This window comes from Haliotis cracherodii, unplaced genomic scaffold (genome assembly GCF_022045235.1).
Source record: "Haliotis cracherodii isolate W230 unplaced genomic scaffold, xgHalCrac1.p SCAF_16, whole genome shotgun sequence".
In the NCBI taxonomy this organism is placed as follows: domain Eukaryota; kingdom Metazoa; phylum Mollusca; class Gastropoda; order Lepetellida; family Haliotidae; genus Haliotis; species Haliotis cracherodii.
In genome coordinates, this window is record NW_027266271.1 from 13,055,583 (window position 1) to 13,073,469 (window position 17,887).

The 17,887-nt window shown below is 38.8% G+C and overlaps 1 protein-coding gene across 1 annotated transcript; it reads right to left on the bottom strand.

The window, feature by feature from the left end:
• Positions 1 to 21: 21 nt before the first annotated feature.
• On the bottom strand, positions 22 to 9,501 carry LOC139464170 (uncharacterized). The gene is made up of 6 exons (XM_071245697.1): positions 9,440 to 9,501; positions 6,457 to 6,467; positions 6,130 to 6,219; positions 5,608 to 5,877; positions 2,569 to 2,682; positions 22 to 128 (listed from the first exon to the last, which is right to left on the bottom strand). The coding sequence occupies exons 1-6, from the start codon at positions 9,499 to 9,501 to the stop codon at positions 22 to 24; spliced, it is 654 nt and encodes a 217-aa protein (XP_071101798.1).
• Positions 9,502 to 17,887: the final 8,386 nt, after the last annotated feature.

Below are 17,887 nucleotides of genomic sequence, written 5' to 3' on the forward strand. Positions count from 1 at the left end.
GTGCTATTCGCGGACGTGATGTCAATGTCGGCCCAGTAAGGACACAAGATGTTCTGGGTATTGGTGGGCAGCGATGGCGAGTACGAACCAAACTTCGTCCCAAAACTTATCACGCCGTTTGTGGAGATCTAGACGGAGGGAGGAACGCAAAACAGTCAGGAATGAAAGAAGGAAGTATAAGTTGGCAACCAGTCTCGAAGGTTATATGGTGCGATACACCCTGCGTGAGCGCCTATGTACCGGTGAGGGGTATGGAAAGTTCTCACTCAGGGTCCAGTCGGATATGTTCGGTTACGTTCACTAAACACATTTGATGTTCAGTTTGGAGCTAATATAATCATGTCATATATTCGGATTGGTAAGAAGTTCGGCGCCTCCAAGCTGAATACAGTACACTACGGTTATAACTTTAGTTTGTAATAACCGTAGTTCGTCATAAGCATATATATATATACATCATAAATGTAACAAATGGCCAGGACTAAAAAATAAGTTCGTTATATCGGCCAGTTCGTTGTAAGCGTAGTTTACTGTATATGAATTTTGTACCTTAGAAGGACACATAGAAACCATAAACACGAGTATCTTAATGCAAGGTAAGATGAGTATGTATACTGAACAAAATTATGGTACTTTTGGAGTGATCGCCGAGCACACATTTTCATAAAGGTATTCTACAAATAGTTATGATTCCTAAATTTTTGTGCAATGTATATAGATATATACTGGCCTGTAATACGTAAAGTACTAAAATATATTTTAATAGTACCACACAATCTATTTTGAAACAACTGTACATATACTCATAGGCAGAAGATATTATGACATACAAAAAAAGAAAATTGGTAAAACAATATTTTTTGCCGTGGATGGAATAGGAAACGTGATTGATGCACTCACATTAAAGTCACTCATATGTCATGGTAATTTACAAATGTCACAGTATATCTTAAGTTATATATATATATATGCAATAGTATAGCTTTACTTACATATACGTCACAATGTACCTTTGCTTACAAAATATGTTATAGTATGTCTAAACATACATATACACCACATTTATGTAAGTTAAGATAGACTGTGGTGTACATAGATCAAGTTAGAAGATTGTGACATTTATGTAAGTTCAGATATACTGTGATATATATGTAAGTTAAGATAGACTGTGGTGCATATGTAAGTTTAGATATACTATAACATATTTGCAAAATAAAGTAAGCCGAGTTTGTTTTCATGTTATTGAAAATTGAAAGAACTGCCGTTAATTTTGATTGTGTGAATATAACCATCAGCAATGCCTGCAATCTGTGGCTGGATTAAAGAAAATGGTTCGCTGAAAAATCAATCTCATTAAAATCAGATCTTAGTTCTCGATACCCGCTAAACAAAGATCTTAGGTCATCCCATTCAGAACGACCTGACATCCGACCAATCAGAGCGTCACTTACCAGATCATGAAAGTGACAGTCGGAAAAAGATTTTCAATCTTGAAAACTTTAACACAGGGTATTCCGAACGATAGTTATGGGCTTAACGACTGAATCCATACAATCTAGGCCATCTAATAGCCATTCCAGAATGTTCTTTTGTTCAGGTTTCAATTTTTTAATCGAGAATTTGTCGAAGCGTAGTCGCCAATTTGAAATTAGTGCCGTAAAGCACGAGAAAGCTGCCTTCTGGTTGACTAATGTCGACTTCTTGTCAGTCCTTCAAAAGGTCGGTCTGACGTGATCCGTAATGGGATGTCCTCGGATCTTTGTTTAGCGGCAGCAAGAACTAAGATCTGGTTTTAATGAGATTGCTGAAAAATGGGGTACGAAATGAATTTGTAACCATGTTTGAAATGCCGTAATGTTTTGCCGAAAATAGCAAGCTTATTGATTTTCGACGATAAGGTGTCTAAGATACCCAACAACAGTTTTGTATTTTGCGATTTTTAAAAAGTTTTAAATAATATTGTATTCGTTGAGTGTTGACTAAGCGCCAGTATAGTTTTTAAAAAAAATATGATATCGCTAACGTAAAGATCAACTGATCAACTTACATATATGATATAGTATATCTCTGATGAAAATGGGATTCCATCCTCAACGTCTATCGCCTGAAAACCTTCATCTTGGCTGGACATGGTTGAATCTGAAGCTCTCGGACCGTAAGTGAACATTTCTGTTGAATGGAATGCAAATATGAATTATTTAGAACCCCAGGCCTGAGACGTTCTGTATAAATATTACATGGGGGTTAACGTCGTGTTCAAGATCATTGCACCTACATAGCGACGTGTGTGTGTGTGTGTGTGTGTGTGTGTGTGTGTGTGTGTGTGTGTGTGTGTGTGTGTGTGTGTGTGTGTGTGTTATGGTATGTTGACCATGTGAAGTGAGAGTGATGGGGTATGTTGACCATGTGAAGTGAGTGTGATGGGGTATGCTGACCATGTGAAGTGAGTGTGATGGGGTATGTTGATCATGTGAACTAAGTGTGATGGGGTATGTTGACCATGTGAAGTGAGCGCTGTGGGATATGTTAACTATGAACTGGAAACTGTGAAATGTATGTTTGTGTTACCTGCGTAGCACTCCTGGTCTTCTCGGACGAATCCGACCTTACATGTACAGTTGTAGCCCGTCGTCAGATCTGTACACACATCAAAGGGGCCCGTACAGTACTCACACTCGTTTTCTGAAAATATACAGTATAAATGACATGATACATACAATAGCTCAACATGCATTTATTAGAAACCATAGACCGCCTCCGTGGTCTTGTGGTAAACGTCCGTGGAAGTTCCGTGGTTCGATTCCCGGCCGCGTCATACCAAAGACGTTAAAAGATAGTACTTGTTGTTACCCTGTATGGTGCCCGGCATTAAGGGTCCAAAACAAGGACTTGTTGGCTCGGTTACAGTATACTGTATCTGAGTATGGTCTTCATGTTAAACCGAGGCATGGTATCTCAGTGGGCAAGCACTATAAAATCGGCATTAGTCCGGACTAGTAGAAGAAGCAACGGACACACACACACGCACGCACGTACGCACGTCGCTATATAAGTGCAATAATCTTGGACGCGAAGATAAACCCCATTTTACCTCACCTATTAAAAACCATCCTAAATTTTTTGGCATGTCTAGTGCTGTAAGGACATCACTCTTCTGAACGATTATGAATGTCTTTCACCAGAATACGAAGAATTACCGTTCGATTATGTCGGAATGTTTCCTTCATTTTACATGACGATTAATTACAGTGAGGAAATCGTCTGTCTTAAAATTCGGAGACGATTAAAGTAAAACGTAGTGGGTTTGTGTATTTTTATCTCAGGGAAACTATGTGAATTTTTTTTATAGGAAAGAATGCATTAAAAAGTGAACTGTATTTTCACTTCATAAACTGTCAAATGTTGTCAGGCAAATATTATAAGGAACAATTAAAAATGACGTCTTCTGTATTTACATTTACAAACAATGAAGTTTCAACACAATTTTCATCATATATTCGTATTTGTATGAGACATTTGCATTGTTGTGGTTTTGAAACTTTTTCATATTGCCATGTTAAGAGTGGACATCCTTACTGAAACAAAATTCTCTTGTTATGCTTCTAGTTTCAATAATTTTCATACAAAGATGTATCCTAACATAGACATCCTAACACTCCTGAAACTTATAATAATACCTCCTCAGGTCAGTACAATTCTGTTCTGAGAACATCTTAATATTATTTTCGCTTTTATCAAAATACATTTTATGGAAGCGTATTAGTACCAAGAAAAGTCTTCTAAAAAATGTTTGTTTTTGCTAAAATATATTTTCGGACATATTAAAATCCCGGCCAAAACAAAGTATACAATTGTGTTTTATGATTGCTAGAAATGAAACAAACAAGAAATGGTTTTTCGATTTTGATGTGTTTGATACGGTTATCATAGTTGTGTGTTAAAACTCAACAGTATTTTCAGACTAGTAACGTTTAGTTTCAAGTTTATATTTTATTTTGTCCGTCAGTTTCTTCAAAACATACCTCTATGTCAAACAACTTTAATTTTGTTAGGAACATTTTTTGTGGCAAAACACCTCATACCAACCCCCAGTAGAATATTCACCTACCTGATATCTTTAAAAAGAATATCGTGTTCCCAAATATCCTTTAAAAGAGAATTGGGTTTTACAGTATTTTGGTCATATCACCTTGGGTTTTCTCTCACTAGTGAAACACACTGACACATAAGCTGTCACACGGAGATGTGACTGGAATATTGTTCAAAGCGGCCTTAATGTCATTCCCTCCTTCCCTACCTCACCCACTCCCTGGCTGACTGACACCCTCACTCACTCACTCAACCCATCCGACCCACTCACTCACTCACTCACTCACTCACTCACTCACTCACTCACTCACTCACTCACTCACTATTGGTTGACCGCTGCGTTTGGTTCACAAACGTTTTACTAAGGATTCGTAAAGGATTCGCCAAGTATTCATACAAGGTTGGCCAAGTGTTCACACAAACGTTCCCAAACGTATTAGCAAAAGTCACAAAGTTTCTGGTTTAACAAAGTGTTCATGATCACGTTTCAACAAAGGTCGACCAACTCAAATCCTCATCAATGGTAAGTGTTTTGTGGGTGTACTGTCCCATCCATTTGTTATCCCATCTTCAACAATCACAGGAACAATATGACATTGAATGTCCCTCGATGAATTGAAAATTAGTTATTCGCGTACATTGCAGTGAGTGATTGAGTATGGTTTTACGCCGCTTTTAGCAATATTCTAGCAATATCACGGCAGGGGACATCAGAAATAGGCTTCACACATTGTACCCATGTCGGCTACCATTAGTAATACTAGGCTACCACCCTACCGCCCTTCGCCTACATTACATGCTTATCCTTTCGCGAACACCTGGTGTCATCACTGATTTTCAGTGATAGATTCATTTAATGTTCACCCCTATTTTTCCTTTTTACGCCCAAAGGAAACTGTTTCGGTGGATAATTCTCTGTCGTTGTAATTCATATTTACCTATCACGTGGTTGGTGTTTAAGGATACGTAGGATGACAAAAATACACGAAAACAATAGATAGTATAACATTAATCTTATTGAAGCAATTAAATATGGTGAATGTTTTATACCGAGGGAAGATAGATTGCCTCTGTGGATTCGCTCTCTTTATGTGTAACTGAAAGAATTTGCGTATGTGTTATTTTTTTGTAAGAAGACTAATTTGTGTGGAGAGGTATGTCACACAAGGACACAATGTTCTAACATCAACAAAGACATTGCATCCTAAACACAGTTTCATTGGTGATGCTCTACTTTAGAAAGGGGAAAAAGAGAGTTTATTCACCACGGCAAACATAGGTACATTACAACAGAACAATGTGATCACTTGGGCGTACACCAAGCCCTCCTTTGTTGTCAAACCGCACCTCAAAATAATACGTGTGCATCTGGGTATTCAGGCCGACGGAGCTCACCACTGTACTTGAATATCAATACTTGGGACCACCATTGCAACCCCTCCTCCTGTGTTACAAAAGTTTTTTGGGACATATGAATTCCTGCTTAGAAACCCCATAGATGGGTTAATTTGTGCTCACCTGTTCCAGAGGATTCGTATACCTCTCTCTTGTGCCGCTCGTGTTCCAGGTTGTACTCCGAGGTGAGTAGGTCTGAATTCAAAGCGTCCTCTGATAGCAGGTCGACCTCTGATGTGTATTTCCGATCTAGAGATGTGAACCTGACTACATCTGAGTCTTTTTCGAAAGTTTGAAAATCACGCGTCTTTTTCAAACTGACGTTACTTTGTTTCTTCATTGAAAAAAGGGATTCTTCCTCCAGCAGTGTGGCGAGGTCCTCATGCTCGAAATCTGAAAAGTAATGACAAGATGGCGGTGCAACAAGGAAACTGATGCGTATAAAATTTGGAAAGGTCCTCTACATAAAATGTTTTGAAAGCTTTACTTAGGCTTTGGATACGCCTGACATATGTCAACGTGCCACAACCTGTATTTTGCTATGTATCAAATATGTCTGATTGCTATAAGCTGAATGTCCACTTGTACTTTTAGGGCCATTCTGCTACATGACATATGCATTGAGGTCTTGTCAAGAATTCCCACCTGTTTGAGCGTGTGCAGCTTTAAGACGTGGTTGCAGCAAAAGCACAACAGCCACAACAAGCAGCAGGGGAACTTTACGTCTGTGAAAACCTGCAAATAAAACATAGGTGTCATTACATGGTAGAATTCAAGCATAATTCTGATTCCCTTATATAAAAAAAATCTTTACATATCCGCGATCCATTCTATGATTGATAATATTCGATTGACAGGGTAATTGCTATTTGTGACGTATGACGTATCCCCTGAGGTTCAGGTTATCCAAAACTCGTTATTACCTCAGTAACAAATGGCAACGCCAGAGAATGGCCATTTCGATAATCTGACAAAACAGCCTCCTCCACTAGGAATTAAAGCCAAACTCGGGATGAAAATAACATGAATGGATCACTGAAAATCAGTGATGGCCCTACCGGTATCACCCACCACTCACACAATTTGCATAAAACTCCCGTAACACACATAATATGTAGCGTATATAGCAGATTGTTGTATTGCTTTTCTTTTTTGCCTTTACTTGGTCCACCGACCTTAAAGGAATTTTTTAAAATTGTTGTTTAAACGTTATTAAACATCTGGTGTCATCATGATGTTACACAAACTACACCGCTCCTGAAATCCTAGTTGTAGGATAATTTTATTGCACACTGAGAAGCCACAGGTTCATAGTACAATTCTGTTTTCGGGAGTGGTTGCCGATATGATAAACAGGTTATTCTCTAACATAGCATGACAAATGAACACTGATAGTTTTTTAGGCATATGTTTATCAGTTATTGACATGATCGATATAAATCTGTGTTGAGTCGGATGTTCGTAAAAAGGCAGTTCTATATATACTGAACCGCAAATGAAACGTCACCATGGATAGATATATGAGAAACCTTATTTGTACAAACACTGTACACATACTTTGAGAAATATTAAAAAGATGAAACTTGGGCAAACTGAACATCAAGGTTAAAATTAAAGTGTCAAATGTCCTTAAAGAGAAACACAACACCAGTCTCTGAGAAAATGGCATCACACGTCAGTATCTCGTGTGTCCGCCATGTGCATCGATGACTGCAGTGCAACGTCGATACATGGAATAGATGAGGCGGTTGATGTAGGTCATAGGCACTCGGCCTTGGTCGGACGTCATTCAGCCGTCTTTGAATCTCGTCCCACAGGTGCTAAATGGGTTTAAAATCGGGACTGAGGGCAGGCCACTGCATGGTTCTGATGCCATTCTGCTCGAGGAAGTCTCTTGTTGCTCTTGCAGTGTGGGCACGGGTGTTATCATGCTGAAACTTGTGGTTGCGGCGACGTGCCAAATGAGGTATGGCGTGTGGTCTCAAGACTTGATCAATGTACCGAGCTGCTGTGACTCCATTGTCTCTCTCTGGACCGATGTTCTGGAAGACCACTGGGCCGAACCTCTGTGCAAGATCAATTCCACCCACGCCATGATGCTCGGACCACCCCACGAGTCTGTCAACAACACAAGCATCTGAATAACGTTCCCAACGGCGTCGCCAGACACTCTCTCTCTCTCTGCCATCTGCTGTTGCTGGTGGCGACAATGCTGGTGCTGTGTTGCCCACCGAAGATGGTCACGGCGATACCGTGTGGCCTGTGACAGTGAAGGAGTCGTCAATCGTCGACGCACGGTGTCTGCACTAATGTGTCGATTGTGTGTCCCCATTGTCTGTCGAGCAGTTTCCGTAGCAGTAACAAGGCGATCTTGAAGATGATGTCGCACAATCTGACGACCCTGACTTCGGGTGGTGACCCTTGGTCTTCCACTACGATGTCGGTCATCTGTAGTGTTAGTGGTCTGGTACCGTTGCCTGTATATGTTCCTTACCTGGACTTGAAATGCATTGGCTACTTGCCCGGCGAATTGCTTGCAATCGTCCAAGGGCTTGGTGTCGCTTGTTTCTTGTCAATCTTGGCATGTGGTAGCAATTCAATAACGTGTGAATGTTATCCGATCTGGGTGGATTTTTACAGGGCAAGAAATGGGGGAACCCATGTGCATTTCAATGTGCATGGACTCACGTGTATCGGGTTACCATGGCCGTTGCCGTGATGCGTTCGGGCGAACGGTTTTATTGACACCTGCTTTGTTTTTTTATCATCAAATTTCATTTTTCAGGACAAGGTAATGTTAAATTTTAGAAACCATACTATTTTCTTGAAAACAACAATGTTACAAACATTTCTCATACGGTAGTGATATTTTGGGGTTTAAATATGTAATTTTGTTATAATTGTCTTTGTTGTTATTACTAGTAATGCATACATGAAAAAATAGGAAGTGAAATCAAATGTAGAATCCCTATGTATGTGCCTACAGAAACAGACTCCATGGGGCGTAGAGGGCGTAGAGGGCAATAAAGCTAAAAATCAGTGATGACACCTGTGTTTTTTTCGAAAATGGCAAGCCTGTCCTGCCCTAACGGTAGCGCCCGCCATTCATACAACACAGTAAGTAATAGTTTTATTTGAGAACAATACTACTTCGAAAACCCCTTTAGTAAGAATTGAATATGAGTGAAAATGTAATAATGTCAGTCGTATATAGAACAATACAAATTCTCAAACATCAACAAAGGTAACTCCAACGTCCACAGGTATAATGTGACAGAAATGTAATACCATGTATAGCGACCATCATCATTGAAATGGCACGAACTATTAAAACCATACATATATACACGTCCTGACAACCTCAGAACCAAGAACTATGAATATGTGATGTACCATTAAGTAGTATCCTTCACTGCGTCTCCCAACTAACCACTTTGGATACTGTAACTCAATGAAACGAGGACGTTTCGTCATGATGGTAGCTGAACATTTAAACCTTATTCCTCTTATCAGAACAAGTCAACATAATGGCCCAGTCGCCTAAGGCACCGCGATTCGCTGTGCAGAATTGCGTCCCTTGGGCATACCAGAAACCTATGAACCTATTCGGGTTCGAATCCCGGTTCACCACGATTATGTTTCTAGGTTTGCAGCACCATACCCAAGGGTTTCACCGAAGTGATGAGCGTCCGAGACCTGCATCACTTCGGGCTTTCCTCCCACATTAAGCTGATACGCCGTGATATACCCGGAATAATCTTAAAAGTGGCGTTAAATCCAACTCACTCACTCACTCATCGGCATCAGTCATCAGCGATTACCCTTGAATGAGTAAGATCTGTCGACATCCTCTGCACTTTTACAGACTGCAACTTCAAATTACTACTATTCCTATCAGTCTCATACTAAAACATCAACATGGAAGTTTTAAACATAAACCTGATGTGCATACCACTTCTTACCTGCTAAATGCCTAAATGGGAAGAGTGCCATGTTGTATGATGTCGACACAGCCATCCATAAGACTTGTGTGAACTCGATAGAGATGGTATTTCATGTATATATTTGATACCACTCATATATGAAAAAGGCTACATGTGAGACTGTGAGGTGTGCTTAAAAGTAAATGTGTTTACGAAAGGGACTGCATGTATATTTGGGACTACTGATATATATAGGAGGGAGGGGCTTGGAAACATGCCCGGTGATCGTGGGCCTTCCCCACCGGAGTGGAAGAGTATGTGCAAGGATCTGATTGGTTACCCTACCATCATTGCCACCCGCATATGCTGTCAACTACACATTATTTTGTGTGAGTACAAAGCGTGTGAGACAACCGGGAAGTATTCACAGCTGGGGACAGATACGTACTTTGTCGGCGGCTACCTTAATAGTCTGACCTCACGAACTGAACATATGTTTCATCAGTGGCTCAATGCTTCTTTACCAATAAATCTAAGTGTAACTGACAGCAGGAAGAGAAATAAACATTTCTATCGGTTTTGAATGCATTTGTACAGATGTAAATAATATGTCGATGCCCCTATCGAGTGCCGTTAATGGAGAAATCGGGAATTCGAAATATTACATTTTGACTTAGGCCTTTTGTACATTCAAATCCCTCAAATCCACGTCCTCTCTGGGCATGGTGTATAACATGCGCCCCCTCTCCCCTCCCGACACAAAATTCAACTACAACTATTGATATGTTGATGGTATTTAAAGATAATATTCATGAACCAGACATTGTTTCCGATCCATGCTATCCTAACTTATGGTTCCTACCTTAATCATATCACTCCATTTCCCCTGTATATACTGGTGTGTTTGATGTTCGCGTGGTACAGCATCTTTCTTCAACCATATCACCCTATCCCCTCCATATACTGGTGTGTTTGAAGTTCGCATGGTATAGCATCTTGCTTAAACCACGTCACCCTTTATCCCCTGTATATACTGTTGAATTTGATGTTCGCCAGTTACAGGATCTTGCTTAAACCATTTCAACCTATTTCCCCTGTATTGACTGCTTAGTTTGTTGTCCTCATGTTATAAGTTGTACAGGAAGAAAGAAGATAGCATGAAGAGATTATTTAAGAATTGGGATGGACAGAAGAGAAAATACATGACAGTTATACAGATGGAAGGACGAGAGAGGAGAGAAGAGAATAAATATAATATATTCGCAAGGGGAAGAAATAAAGTGAGGTAAGAGGAAGACACGGTGACAGTTTCAGTCGGGGATAGGGAATGTAATAGTGGACAGAGAAAGAGTGAAAGATGAGCAATTTGAGAAGGGGTGGGTAGTGGTGTGGTAAGGTGTGGAGGAGTAGAGACATGAGGGAAGAGATAGTTTGTTGGGAATTAGGATTAGACAAAGATGAGTATATAAAGAATAATCAGAATTTGACACGGACAGGACACGGCGCCAGTCATATATCCGGGGCTATGACACAGAAGGATGTGTATCAGGATGTAGGGTGTTGGGTGTCGGGTGTATGCATTTTCTGTCAATTAGTCGACTCCCTATCTCCTGTTTACGAAGCGTCTACAACGCACACTCATGATCAAGATTGTCTTCGGGTCAAGGTTTCCCCAGATAACACATATGGGTATAGAACTTCATATTTATCAGCTGTCTAAAATGAAATCCATGGTATGTCTCTGCTTCAGGTGACGTGCAACAAGACATTGCAACTGATAGCTGACATAGGTGGGACTGCGGAACTCAGAGTCTTAAGTCACAAAGAAAAGCCAGTCAGTGTGAACCCAGGGGAGATTTGGGTTACATAGACTGGCGGCAAGTGTACCCCGCCAGACCCTGTATTCCCAAGCCCTATCTCACTAGACTTAGTCTTTAAATTTTTCTATTTTTTCTTTGAAATAACCTTTCCTCTTCTGTTGTGGAATTAAGCAAAGGTGACTTTGATCTAGACTTGCCTAGGCTTTGAGTAAAACAAATACCATAAAAATAAAAAATCCACAGTTATGGTGCAGGACTACTATCTCACCAACTGTCTCCAGAACTCTCACGCTGACTTAAATAATATAAATAATAATAATTAAAATATGAATTCAATTTTCTGCACTTTGTTAATATAATAAAAATGGATCCAGTGTTTGCTGGAGGTGTAAGTTACATACTTATATTAAGTCTAAGTCGATTAAATGGTTTGTTTTCGGTAGATGAATTTATATGATCATAGTGTCAAACCCTTCAGTTCAATTCTGATCCCGACTGCACAGATTTTAGGGATATCATCATCGCATATCTGTTGTTTTATTTTACCGTTAATTAAGAAAAAATATGTTATGAGTGTGTCATCATGTATGACGGATAATACACAATACAATACTAAAAATGTAAATTATGAATGCTTCTGGTATTTGATTACAATAATGATCAAATCTTCATATATATTTTTCACCCCTTAAGGCATATCAATCCTGATAGCAGTCTGCCCAACACATCTGCAGTTTTCTTTATGCGCTTCTAAAAGATCTTGTCTGCTGTATCTATGCACACATCTTTTGCATAAATATTTCTTTTCCTTATGGTTTGATTGATCGCCTAGTAGCCTGCTTAAACTCTTTATCCATGTATAATGATGTTTTCCATCTTTTTCAATCAGAAATAAATTGATACCTGGAATGTTTCTGGAGCGGACCTTATCTTGTGTACAACAGATCCTTTAGAATTCCCCAAAACATTTATAGCTAAATTATTTTGCTTTTCCACCTTATTAATTTGCGAAATTGGTGTAGGCGCATCAATGCCTTCAAAGTTGCGTCTGTCATTTTGGGGAAAGCTCGAAGGTCTATTCGCAATTTTAGAATCTGTAGGAAATGAGGCAGATTGTAATGTCCATCTTAAACAGTTATCATCATTATTTTAAAAATGATTCATGGCTTTCTTCTTCTTATAATATGAGGGTAAATCTATATAAGATCCACATTTCAAAGGCATATAATTTGCTATATCTAAATATAAAGTATTGGTTCTATCCACACAACCAAACCGAACTTCTTTTAGTCCAGCACTCTAAAGTTTCTTGTATCTGCTGAATTGATGCATCTAATGATGAACTTATAGAATCAGATTCGGTTACAACTTCTTGGTTGCCCTTGAAATAAGGTTCGGTATATTTAACTCTATCATTTGTGTTATTTTGACTTAAAGACATTTTAACTGTTAGCAGGTATTTTATACTATTTTAATCATGTAATTCCTCATTATTTTTGCTCGATACAATGGGTTTAACATCATTACACATCCATGTTGGAATTAATATCCATATTCCAACCTCTTAGATATTTACCAACGGCATGATTATGCCTGATTATCAAGTAAAGCAATCAATTCAGCTTTTCTCTTTCAGGAATAACCTCTCAGGCTGGGGTTTCTCACTTGAGGTTTAGGTTCTCTAACAGTCGGGGATTTGTTGAATTCAAAACAAAGTAAGGTAATCAATTCAGCTTTTCTCATCTGAGAAAAAACACTTAAACCACATTGTTGTGCCAAAGCTTTCAGCTCTCTGACATAAACCGTTGTTATGTATAATTACATACAAAGCAAATCTCTAATTTTAATTAATTCATGTACCTAAATTCTTATTCTCCCTAATCTATTTCTTTCATTGAGGTAATCCTTCTTCCTCTCATAAATAATCTGGTTTTGTATCTTGTCAGATCCGTGTGATTTGCATAAACAATAATGACCTTTGACCCCAATCCCGTATATGGAACATGTATAGTTAACGTGACCGTTTCTTATTGCATTGTCATGTATCCCACAAAAATCGTTCATACAACTCTTACAACATTTTTGGGATTGGCCCATGAGTATGAACTTACATCTGGATGTACCCTTTGCCATTGTGATAACTATACACTTCTGGTATCATATGTCAAAAAGTGTGTCAGACGTGTCGCTGTCCATCATGGGTCTTTATGCACCTCCAGAATCGTATGTCTAAATGTGTATCAGCCGAACTGTGTCGCCAGCTCATAGCTGATGAGAGCAGTGGCAGTCAAGCCCAGTGCAATGAATGTTATCTTGTGGCCTTTCTGTCCCTCTGACGGTGTATAAAACTGAGACAGTTTTTGCTTTGTGCCAATTGGGTCGAGTGTCTTTTTGTAAACAAGGTACTATTCATGAATGGCAGTTTCAACATCCTTAAACGTTTGAATTGAACGATTTTGCCTACGAAACTCTTCATTGATAAAATCAAGCCTATGCATTCGTTTCCTAGCCAATTGTTACTGGGCGGTTTAGAATTGTTCTAAAGCTTTATTGTGTTTCCGCTCCTCTTAATTTTCTCTCGTGTTTCCAAATAATAACTCCACGAAAAAGCTAGATCATTAACAATAGCTCCACCAACCATAATTGATGCCTTTTCGAACTATGTTCGTAAATATTCAAATGTTTAATTATTTCATTATGTTAGTATATCTTTGATAGCCATAGCTGAGTCTACATCTGGGTTCATCATACCAATATCATAACCATCAAAATCTAGCTTGGATGGTGGTGCTTTAGTAATCATTTTAGCCCATAGCTTAGCAACTAACAACTGCTGAATGATACTCCAACATTTTAACATCTGTTACTGGAGTAGTCATTTTCTCTCTTTAGCATAACATGAGGATTTAACTCTAACTGAACTGCATCCAAGTTTTGAAATAGTGGTGTTTTCTCTTCACCGTTAGATTTACCAGTCTTAATAAACCATACCGCTGCTATAACAACAACTCCTAGTGCATAGGGAGCCCCAAAAATTAATATTAGTATTTGAATTGTGTTCAATGTATAGTAATAGTTTTGTCTTCCTGGCTAAAGCCTCCCATTTACCCGCTGCTACTTTTGGGGGGTTCTTAGTCACTCTCACAACTTGTGGTCTTTCCGCATTCACTTGTGATGGTTTTGCATTCACTTGTGGTGTTTCTGCTTCCATTATTATTAGGTGGGCCCTTGACAGTATTAAGACGTTATTATAGCAGAGGTAAATGGTGCTAAGGACAATCTGTATCTATGGTAAAACTCACTGCTTACTGCACTTAAAGCATTTCCAACAAATGGGTCTTTCTCGAGAGATTTGATTAGATACAGGCAATTTTCTGGTGGGATGGGAAGAAACGTACTTGCTACAGCAGTGTATAGTTGTACCACAGCCGAACCTATTGTTTTAGTCATGGTAGCGCCCAGTTTAGACTCGTAGCATGCGTATATTTTTTTAATTTCTTCGTTACTCTTGTCAATTTTTTCAGTGGTATAATTTCGCAATGTCTTTCCCAATGTTGTTCTGTAGAATTATCTACTATTGGTTCTGTCTTATCTTGGAGCAGTTTTTCGAGAAGTTCATGGCATTCCATCTTTTTAATGGAATACACTAGCTGATATTCAAGTCTAATATAATAAAATATGAAATATCCAATACAGTCTGAAAAAATAAACTGTTGCAAAAGAATGAGTATTTTCAACCACACTATTGTATGTACAATATTGTTCAAATTACCGTTTTTGCTATATTTTGCTATATTTTGTTAAATTTGGCATCAACCACTCAGAAAAACAACAAAATTATGCAAATTATTCAACATTACGAAATATCACGCCTGTCCGAAAATGAGCGTCTGTGAGCTATTGGTAATGCTTGAAGCAGGATCGAGTCAACGTGATGTTGCAAGACAATTTAACGTCCACAGGAACACCATTTGGTGTTTATGGCAACGTTGGCAACAGATAAAATACAGTCAGAGACCATCCTCGGAGTGGCAGGCCACGCCTAACCAGTAAGCAACAAGACAACTGGATTCAAACAACACACCTACGAAATCGATTACAGCCAGCAACAGTGACTGCAAGAAGCATCCCTGGTCTTCGACAAATATCTTCACAAACCGTACGTTGTCGCCTCCGATGTGCAGTGATTGTTGACAGAAGACCCGCTAGATGTCCAATTTTGACAGGAAACCACCTTCGAACACGTCTACAGTGGTGCAGACAGCATCTATGCTGGACGGCCATGCAATGGGGACAAGTTCTATTCACTGACGAGTCTCGTTTTCACCTCGGCCACAGTGATGAACGGATTCGAGTGTAACGACGTCGAGGTGAACATTACGTTAATCATTGTGTCATGGAAGAAGATCGGTTCGGGGGTTGCAGCGTTATGGTATGGTGTGGGATTACAGCAAGACAGATGACCTGTTTGATAGTGGTAGAGGGAAATCTCAATGGACAGCACTACTGCAACGAGATCATCGGCCCTGTTGTTCAAAGTCAAACGGAATATAGAATCGGTTACCTAATGCATTGGCAACAGCCTTTTTTTCTATGGTGGTATTATCCCCACTAGCAGAATCTACAGGCAGTTTCATTGATGTTTTATTACCAATACCTTGATACTGTAAGTTTTTCTTGTTCTTTTGCTGTTCTCCAGAGATCCATGTAACAATACTATATATCGCAGTCGTCAATACTCAAGACCTAATTACCACTACTTTTAATAGTAATTTTCTTTACAATTGCGCAACGTATGTTTTGAACAAGCTCCTTGTTAACATCATAAGAAGACAAACTTATTGTAAAATGATAGTCAGGCAGTTCTAATACATCATGAGCACCGCGATTAGGAAAGCGAACCAAAAGTGTTTGAATCTGATCAATAGTACAGTAGTTAAAGTTACAGACTGGCGAATTGCATTGACTCCTAATGGATCTCGAAGTCTACATTGTGGCTTTAGCTTGTGTCCGTATTGCAAAGACATTGTTTATATTGAAATTATGTTTCCTTATGTTTAATACAAAAATGGATCATATTTATCTTCATAACCTAACTGATACTATTACAGTCAAAGGAGGGACTGATGAAACCAGCTTCATGGGACAAAGAATTAATGTAAATGAGGAACATTTGCAATCAGTAGTTACTGATTATTACTATGTTTTAAAGGAAGACAAAAAAATATGTTAGCGACTGTTCCAAGTTAACAATAGAGAGTAAAAGAATAATGCGACTGCGTGGCTCTCCAGATATTGATTTTATGAATTCTCATACTCGATAGCATTGTCTACAGAAGTTGGGCACCATGGTTGCATCAACATTATTCGTAATGAATTGGGTCTTGTAAACTATGACAACTCACAAGCAAATCTTTCTGCAAAGACTACTAAGGTTCTTCAGACAGTGCGGACTGAACAGTGACTCCCAGAGATAAAGATAACTTTGAAGACATACCACAACATTCAAAGATATCTTCAGATGGTCTCAGAGAAATCTTGTCAACCTATGATAATTCTACATTACAAGCATCATCCTTGGAATACAGTATTAGAGAATTACGAGGCCTTGACAAGGTGAGTTAAACCTTCTGATGTATTTAAAATGATTTTTCCAAGCATTTCAACATCGTATGGTTGTTCAACCTTTTGGACGGTGAAAGCAACACTTAAAGTTCATATGATCGTCTCTCACTTGTTACGCAAAAGAGAGCAAAGCTCAGAAGAAGTCGACCTCATTTTATTAAATCATCACTGACTTCTTTAACAGAGTGTGTGCCATGTGTATATGGATTACCTAAACCATTGTTAACTCAATGCAGACGTCAATTTTTACTCGTAGAAATAGCAAATTCCCAATAAATACGTTCATATGCCCTCTAATTGTACGGATTATTTGATGCATTCCATGCTTGATCCTGTGGTATTGGTGCACTTATTTCTGTAAGGGTATGCCTAATCTGATAGTACACGTGAAGAAGAAAACACACTTTGTGGCTAATAGATACTCCACAGACTAATGAAGCATACCAAATAGCAACGTTTAGCTGGTTTTGCCAGAACTGCACTAGATTGGAGAACCAATCATGTACTGTTTTGAGGTTCGTTTCTGTGAATCTGTAATTTCTAATGATAGATATAATGTAGTATCTTTATATATTCAATATGTATGTTACACTTCCAGGAATAACAAATGGCCAGTCTATTCAACTGCTTCATGCTATTGATAACTCAGCTTGGTAACTTGAAGTTGCTCTCTTTGATATAACATATTACCCACGTCGAACCAACATAAGTACTGAGAGAGGTTTAATAAGTTATTACTAGATAGAGAACATTCTATTATATCTGATGGATATTACAGTGTATGCTCACTCAATCATGAAAACCTTTGGGAGCAGGTCTCACACTAAATGAGTCAAGTGTGGTGCTGATTTTAAGCAGTGGAACACATTCTAGAAGAGAAGTGACACCCAACACAACAGTGCATGGAGTTAAATTCCACGATAGAGTTTATTATCAAGAGTTGAGCATCCATCTTGAATAGGTTAGTACAACAAATAATATTCAACTCAAAAGTCCTTCAACTCTACTAAGAGCTATTCCAGTCAAAGATGAAAA

Excerpts from the sequence above, each read along its gene's own strand:
- LOC139464170 (XM_071245697.1), bottom strand. The coding sequence starts at position 9,501 with ATGGCTGTGTCGACATCATACAACATGGCACTCTTCCCATTTAGGCAT. Across the intron at positions 2,683-5,607 it reads ATACGAATCCTCTGGAACAG|AAAACGAGTGTGAGTACTGT; the intron begins GTGAGCACAAAT and ends GTATATTTTCAG. Across the intron at positions 129-2,568 it reads AGACCAGGAGTGCTACGCAG|ATCTCCACAAACGGCGTGAT; the intron begins GTAACACAAACA and ends CCCTCCGTCTAG.